Below are 8,357 nucleotides of genomic sequence, written 5' to 3'. Positions count from 1 at the left end.
AGGACATTGAAAAAAGAAATAGAAGAATATATAAAAGAGTAGACGTACATACCTTGTTCATGGATTGGAAGAATTAACATCATTAAAATGTACATACTACCCAAAGCAATCTATAGATTCAATGCAACCCCCATCAAAATACCAATGACATATTTTACAGAACTACAACAAATATTTCAACAGTTCATATGGGAATGAAAAGACCTCGAATAGCCACAGCAATCTTGAAAAAAGAAGGACAAAGTAGATGGGATCAGGTTATACTACACAGCTACTGTAATCAAAACAGTCTAGTACTGGCACAAGAACAGGCAAATAGATCAGTGGAACAGAACAGAGAATCCAAAAATTGACCCAAGACATTATGCTCAATCAATATTTGACAAAGGTGGCAAGAGCATACCATGAAGTAAAAACAGCCTCTTTAATAAATGTTGTTGGGAAAACTGCACAGCTACATTTAAAAAGATGAAGCTAGACCACCAACTTCCACCATGCACAAGAATAAACTCAAGAGGGATAAAAGACTTAAAAGTGACTCGTGTATCCATAAAAATCCTAGAAATAAATGTAGGCAACTAAATTTCAGACATCACACACAGCAGAATTTTCACTGATACATCACCTAAGGCAACAGACACAAAGAAAAAAATGAACACATGGGACTACATCAAACTCAAAAGCTTCTGCACAGGAAAAGAATTAACCATCAAAGTGGAAAGGAACCCACTGTATGGGAGAGCGTAATTGCCAATGATGCATCAGATAAGGAGTTAACTTCCAAAATATATAGAGTACTCATACAACTCAACAACAGGAAGACAAAGAACCCAATTAAAAAATGGGCAGAAGACCTAAATAGATACCTCTCCAAACAAAACATACAAATGGCCAAGAGATATATGAAGAAATGCTCAACATCACTAATCATGAGAGAGATGGAAATTAAAACAACAATGATGTATCTCCTCACACTTTTCAGAATGGCTGTCATCAACAAATCATCAAACAACAAGTGTTGGCGAGGGTGTTGAGAAAAGAAGACTCTAGTACACGGGCATGCAGACTGGAGCATCCACTATAGAAAACACTGTGGTGTTACCTCAAAAAATTTAAAATTGAATTGCCATTTGACCCAGTGATCCCATTTGTAGGAATATACCCAAAGAAGCCAGAAACACCAATCAGAAATAATATATGTACCCCGTGTTCATAGCAGCGCTATTTACAATAGCTAAGATATGGAACCAGCCCAAGTGTCCATCAGTAGAGGAATGGATAAAACAGCTGTGGTACATATACACAATGGAGTACTATGCAGCTGTAAGAAAAAAAGATCTCTTAACCTTTGAGACGACCTGGAGGGACCTGGAGAGTATTATCCTAAGTGAAACAAGCCAAGCAGAGAAAGACAAATATCACATGATCTCACTTATTTGTGGAATATAATGAACATAACAGTCTGAGGAACAGGGTAGACCTATTGACATGGAAGTAGGGTACAGACTGACAATCCTCAGAAGAGGGGGTAAGGGGAAGGGAGGAGATAAACCACAGAACTTATATGTATGTACGTATAACCGATGGACATGGACACAAAGCTGGGGATCGGGTGGTGAAGAGTGGGGAGGAGGGTGTCAATGGGAAAAAAGAAGAAACATCTGTAACAACAATGAATTAATAAAAAAATATATATATATATACACACTATAAAATTAAGGTAATAAAAAATTTCCACTTCCAATTTCAGGGAATGCTGTCTAATGTTTTGTAAGATAACAGGGGTGTGGTATGAGTCAATTGCCTTAATTACTTTAAATTCTAAGGAAAACTAAACAAAATTCGTTTATATCTTTTCAAGGAAGAAGAATTTCCTAACAATTGAAACAACACTGGAGTAACCCTCCTCTCTTCCAGTGCTCAGGAGGCTGCTGTGGTGTCTGTTACCCCTGCTGGGGACAGTGCTATTGGCAATGGGAGAATCTGTGCTCTCAGCATCCACTTCACTCACCTGCCCTCTGCATCAAAGTGATCTGGGAAAGAGTTGATTCCCTGATGGCCATTCTCATTGTTCCTCTCCTGAGCACCTGCTGGTTCTTTGTAAGGCATGTGTGGACTGGGCTCCCTGACTTTAATGCATTTCTGTGAGAGACTGAGCCTCCTGGGAGGCCCAGGTGGCAGGGAGGGTGGAGCTAGGCCACATTCACACTCTGGCACTTGACTCTGGAAAACAGCTGCTGCTTCCAGCTGGTGCTGCACCTTGATCCCTCACAGCCCAACCCTGGGTACCAGGTGTCCATTCTCACCCCTGGATGTAAAGTCCTGCTCCACTGCAAGTCCTGTTTAGGGCCACTGATGGTGGCTGAGCACTCACTACCCATCACCCAGCCCTCCAAAGCTGCTGCTGGGTCCTCCAACAATTTGCAATGTTTAGGAACTGTGGATATGAGACAGGGAAGGGCTACAGAGATTTTCAGAAAAAGGTGACATGAGGGAACCAAACCATCAAAGCTTGCACCCTGAAAGTATAATGAAATACAACAAAAAATGAAGTTACAGTGGAAAAATCTAACACTTTAAAAACCGGAAACCAAAGAGTGGAAGGAATCATACTATTTGAAACATCTTAGGCAATCCCAAAGACAGAGCCAGTGAATCAGAAAGTATCCCTATGACCTACTCCTACAAGGTCTCCACAAGAGGTGGAGGAAGAAAGAAATCAACAGGACAAACATCTTTTCACATGTTGATTAGAGCCCTTTAAGCCATCAATGGGAGAGAAGCAATGTGAGGAAGAGTCTGTAACCAGAAGCAGAGATTTGAGAAATCCCTGCTACCTGAGCTCTTCACACACACATCCTGATTAACTTCTCCAACCTTAATACCTCCCAGTTCTACCCAAACAGATACTCCTCGGTCTGTCAGTTGACAACAATTATATTCTCTAAAATTCCTTTATGTTTTCCACTCATTATTACCCAGTCAAGGTGGAAGAGATGCAAGATGAGGCATTACTCAAAGGGACAATAAGAATTTTCTCCTAATTATGAAGTCAAACAAGGTGATCTGAATGTGGGAATGGATTTTAAGAACTGCCAAATTACATTTGAGACAGAGTTAATGCACCTTCAAACAAGACATTTTTTTCTGCGTCCAGGTGCTTCTCCACAGCCAGAAAGGCAGGCTCTAGTGGCCTCCAGCACAGGAAACGAAGTGATGATGCTGGAGGCTGTGACAAATGAGCAGTCTGCAGGCAAGAGACACATTCTGACTGGCTGTCTCCATACAGCTGCCCACTGCCCAGAGAGTGCCTGGCCAGCCTGAAGGTGGCGTATTTTCCTTCTCTACACAAAAGCTAAGGAAGTGGGTTTAGTCAAATATGAGGGCCAGTTCTATTAGGACAGGGCCTCTTTGCAGCTTGAAGAAGTAGGTGGAAGGTACCAGACTTTTTTCATAGAACAGAAGCAGCCAGCTCTCTGCAGACTTTGTGGATGTCTTGGCCTGTCTTGGCCAACAGGTGGCTCTCTTCCGGTGTAAACATTGTGAGAGTCTTCAGGGTGAAATGGATCTGACTCTCCTTCCTTATAGCTACAGCTAGGATTACATCATTGTAACAGGGACATTCCTCAGTTCAAAAACTACTCATCAGAAGGAAAGAAATCATCTTTTGTAGCAGTTTCTGAAAAACTGAGAACTTTCACTCAAGTTTGCTTTGAATTGGTGGTTTTGTACTCTTAAAGGGAAATTGTTGGCTGGAAACCACAAAGGGACAGGAAGCAGCTGGATGAGTGAGCAAGCAGGTGAAGGGAGAGAGAAAGAAAGAGCACTCTGGGCAGTTCCTCATTGCAGTGCAAGGAAAGCACTGTGATATGGGAATAGAAGAAGGTGACTCAGAGAAGGAGGAGGGACGGCAAAGTGTGCCAGGTATAATTAGTACACACGACGTATGTTTCACTTCAGATTAGGAGACCTTCTTCTCTTCCAGATAATTATGCAAGCCACCCTTTCCTAACTAAATATATACATCAGATTTAACTTCAATGTGAAAAGTGACTATACTTTAGTGTTGTTCGCAACACTTCCCAGAATTTTGTTAATTACACTGTATATTTTGGTACTGTGAGGTGAGAGAGTTCACTATTCTGATACATTTTATACAAAAAAGGTAAGAAAATAGGTACCATGTTTAAGTCCTAACAGTGGAATATTATTTATGTGTTTTAAGATGTTTTAGTCTGTTTAATACAGTAACTCTAATAAAATCTCTACCTTTGTTTACATTGGAGAACACTGAGGCTTGGAGTAGTCAACTGAATTTTCCAGAAGCACACAAAACTGCTGCAGAATCAAAATTAAATTCAGAATCTTATATTGCATACATAGGCAATTGAAAAGTGTCATATTTTAGATTCCATTATGTTTTAACATATAGTTTGATAACAAATTTAAAGTCCGTTGTCTTCTTTTATTATTTATTTGTTTATTTATTTATGATTTTATTTTATTTTATTATTATTATTTTTTTTTATCCTCATTCGAGGACATTTTTCCATTTTTTGTACAGACAGAGTGGGAGGGAGAGAGAGGAAGAGAGAGAGAGGGAAACATCGATGTGAAAGGGACACATCGAGTGGTTGCCACCCGCACGACCAACCAGGGCCGGGGACAAACTGCAACCGAGGTACATGCACGTAGCAGGAACCGAACCCGGGTCTCTCTGGACTGCAGGCGGACGCTCTAACCGCTGAGCCAAACCGGCCAGGGCTGATTTTATTTTTTTATTGCTCACCTGAGGATATATTTTCCATTGATTTTCAGAGAGAGTGAAAGGGAAGGGGAGAGAGAGAGAGAAGAGAAAAGAGACAGAGACACATTGATTGGTTGCTTCCTGCAGGCACCCAGTCCTGGGGCCTGTGATGGAACCCAAAATCCAGGTAAGTGCCCCTGAATGGGAATGTGACTTGTGACTCTTCAGTGCATAGGCCTACAGCGTAATCACTGAGCCTTGCTGTCCAGGGCCCTTGTCTTCTTTTCAGTGGTGCATCCTTTTGTTTTTATTTTACCGACTTTCACCGTTCTTTACTTTGGATATGTGGAGTGGAAATTCCTTGATCTAGTCTCACTCTTTAGTCCTTTTGAAGGAATTGTCCCAGATGAATATACACATTGGAATTTATTTTCTGTGCCTCCCCAAGAACCAGTGATTTTCATAAAATTGATGCTGCATACATTGTAGCTAAAATATCAGTTTAATCAGGAGAATACAAACAAAGTTAAAGAATGAGAAATCTTGGCATATTTATGTCCTCTAGAAAATGAAATGAGATTATAGTAGTGATACTAAAAACAATATCATAGAGGGAGACATTAGATATCTAAATTATTGAAGCACATAATCACTGAAAATGAATTATCTGTATCAATTAGATTTAAGAAAAAGGATATAACTGATATGACTATGGTGGAAAGAAGTTTTCAATAAAGAGTCCTAGGATGAGCGCTGGCCAGTTTTGCTCAGTGGTCAGAGCGTCAGCCCACAGACCAGAGAGACCCTGGTTTGGTTCCTGTAAGGGCATGTACCTCAGTTGCAGTTTGTCCCTGGCCCCGGTTGGGGTCCTGTGGGTGACAATCATTCTATGTCTCTCTATTACCTGGATGTTTCCCTCTCCCTCTTCTTCCCTCTCTTGTTCCTGCTCTGTCAGAAGATAAATGCAAAAATGTCCTCAGTGAGGTTAAAAGAAAAAAAGTCCTAGGATGATTAGTTAGCAATCTGGGAAGAAATCAATGAAAAATCTCATCTCACACTATAGGCCATAATAAAATTCTGGAGGAATGGGAATATGACAGTAAAATTAGATTTTTAAAAAGAGAACGGAGGCTCTGGCCAGTTTGGCTCAGTGGTAGGGCATTGGTCCATGGACCAAAGGGTTGTGGTTTTGATTCCAGTCAAGGGCAAGTACCTTAGTTGTGGTTCATCCCTGGTCCTGGTTGGCATCCTGTGGGAGTCAACCAATCTAAGTGTTTCTCTCACCTCTCTCTCTCTCTTTCTCTCTCTCCCGCTCTCTGTCTCTCTCTCTCACCTTCCTTCCCACTCTGAATGAAGAAATAGAAAAAGTATCCTCAGATGAGAACTTAAAAACAAAAAATAGAGAGAGAGAGAGAGAACACCCAGGTAACATTCTAAGCTCCTAAGAAATAGCTAACCCACAAATGAAATGTTGGTTATTTTAAAAAGTATATGAATTTGCAGTTTTTCATATGAAAGAAATCACAGCCACAGAGAGTTTCTGGCCAGGTGGCTAAATGGAACTGACCTCAAGATTTTCTAACCCAGAGACTAACAAAATAAAGTATATAACAAAGTAAAATATATAAAATATATTAGCAGCCATTAAAGACTGGAAGAGGAATAATATCTGAGATGTGTTGGGACATCAATGAGAGAGGCGTAGTGGGACAGTTGATTTTATGTGGCAAATAAGCAAGGCCACTGTACCCAATATTTGATCAAACATTATTCTGGATTTTTCTGTGAAGGTATGTTTCACCTGAGATGATAGGCATTTAATATTTAAATTAGTCAACAGTGAGTAAAGCAGATCACCTTCCATAATGTAAGGGGGCCTCATTTTGTCATTCATCCATAAATATAGTGACCACCCAAAATAGAAGGAATTCTGCTGACAGACTGCCTTTGGACTTGAAATGAAAGTCTCCTGAGGGTTTCCAACCCTCTGATTCTGTCTCTGGAAAAGCTGACTGATACAGTCTAGGAAATGATTGTTCCTGAGGATTGTCCATCTTGTAAATTTCTCTATCCTCCCCTCAGCCAGGGGAGAAGACCAGACAGCAAAGCACAAAAATCTGTGTAAATTTAACTCAGGGCCTGGGCAACCCCACATCGGGGAGCAGCAAATCCAAACACTGAGTGTGCTCCCTAATGAAGAGATGCTCCACACCCCGCAGTCGAAGGCCCTCCCTGCTCCCTTTGCCATCCACACATCCTTCCTGGAGAAACACCTCAGTGAAAAGATTGTGCTGATTATAGAAATCCCTTTCAAATTATGTCAAAATGGATACATTACACAACATACACTGTCACTAGTTCTCAAGTAATAGTGACCATTCATATTCTTTTTTATATTTTTTTATTTATTAATTTGTTTTTGTTTCAGATGTTTCTCATTTTCCCCCCCATTGACACCCTCCTCTCCATCCCCCACGTCCGATCCCTAGCTTTGTGGTCTATGTTATTGGCCATGCATACATGCTATTAATTCATATTCTTTAGTTTACATCAAATGTTGCTCTTTCACTACCTGGGCAGAGTTCTTACTACTGAGTGAAAGAGATGTCAAGATCATAATTCAACCACATTCAAGGAGAATATCATTCTCTTTAATAATGGTTAATGTCTGATATTAAGAATACATATGTGAAACAAAAATTTTACTATAGAGAGTTGCTGCGAGTTGAGCTCAAGGTCGAGACTGTCCATACATTCTTGCTCGTGGCTCAGAATGCTCTTGCGTGGGCCTTGCCAGCTTGCAGGATCAACAAGAGACCCTGGGCAGAATGTTACTGGGTAAGCCTTGCAAACACCACAGGTTCAACAAAAGATCTTGGTTCAGCCGCCCTCCAAACACAGCTGTATTTCTTTCCTTTCAGGTAGCTGCGGATTCCTTGGAAGTATTTCCGGATAAGAATTCCCAAATGGGGACAAGTCAGATTTTCTTCTTCCGCCAGCTGCAGGCGTTCCAGGCTGTGAGCAAGGTGAGAGAGTAGTTGAGAGAGGAGGGTCTGGTTCCACGCAGCACGGCTATCTGGCGTTAGGAAGAGGCTGAAGATCTGCTGGAGCACCACATGCTGCACACAGGTGCGTTGTGGTTTCTGCGTTTGGGTGACATTCCCCCTTTGCCAAGGACATTGGAAGTCGATTCTGTCATTCAGGCAAAACTGAGTGGGGATACGTTCCAGCTGTCTCAAAAGATCTAAGATTCTCCAGTTGTCTGGTTTATGGGTCCAAAGTCGATCCTCACCAAGAGAACAAGCAGGGATGGAGCTGAGCATCACTCCTGCCACTAGCCACAAGTAGACCTGGGTCATTGAGAAATCCCGTGACTCAGGGGACAACCGCCAGGGGGAGACACGCGGAGGAGTAGCACCGATTTCTCCGCGCTGGTTCCCTGGAAAGCGCGAGTCTCCCGCTGGCCGCAAGAGGGCGCGCGGAGGGCCTTTTCTGATGGAAAACGCTGACTCGGGAGCCTTCGTTTGCAAAAGGACTGGTCTCTGGCGAGAAAAGCCTTTGTGGCTCCGCGGAGCAACTAGATGCTGCTTTAATAGTGCGCCTTCGGTTC

General features: G+C 41.8%; 1 protein-coding gene across 1 annotated transcript; it reads right to left on the bottom strand.

Moving 5' to 3' along the window:
- Positions 1–2,846: 2,846 nt before the first annotated feature.
- On the bottom strand, positions 2,847–8,106 carry LOC118629333 (interferon omega-1-like). Its single transcript, XM_036260367.1, has 3 exons — positions 8,040–8,106; positions 7,645–8,009; positions 2,847–2,894 (listed from the first exon to the last, which is right to left on the bottom strand). Exons 1-3 carry the CDS (start codon positions 8,104–8,106, stop codon positions 2,847–2,849), a joined length of 480 nt encoding a protein of 159 aa, XP_036116260.1.
- Between the last annotated feature and the right edge of the window lie 251 nt (positions 8,107–8,357).

This window comes from Molossus molossus, unplaced genomic scaffold (genome assembly GCF_014108415.1).
Source record: "Molossus molossus isolate mMolMol1 unplaced genomic scaffold, mMolMol1.p scaffold_m16_p_14, whole genome shotgun sequence".
NCBI classification, from domain to species: domain Eukaryota; kingdom Metazoa; phylum Chordata; class Mammalia; order Chiroptera; family Molossidae; genus Molossus; species Molossus molossus.
Note: the sequence above shows the minus strand (reverse complement) of the source record. Positions and strands in the feature narration are given on the sequence as shown.

Excerpts from the sequence above, each read along its gene's own strand:
- LOC118629333 (XM_036260367.1), bottom strand. The coding sequence starts at position 8,106 with ATGACCCAGGTCTACTTGTGGCTAGTGGCAGGAGTGATGCTCAGCTCC. Across the intron at positions 8,010-8,039 it reads CATCCCTGCTTGTTCTCTTG|ACAACTGGAGAATCTTAGAT; the intron begins GTGAGGATCGAC and ends CCCATAAACCAG. Across the intron at positions 2,895-7,644 it reads AAGGAAAGAAATACAGCTGT|AACTGGGAGGTATTAAGGTT; the intron begins GTTTGGAGGGCG and ends CTGTTTGGGTAG.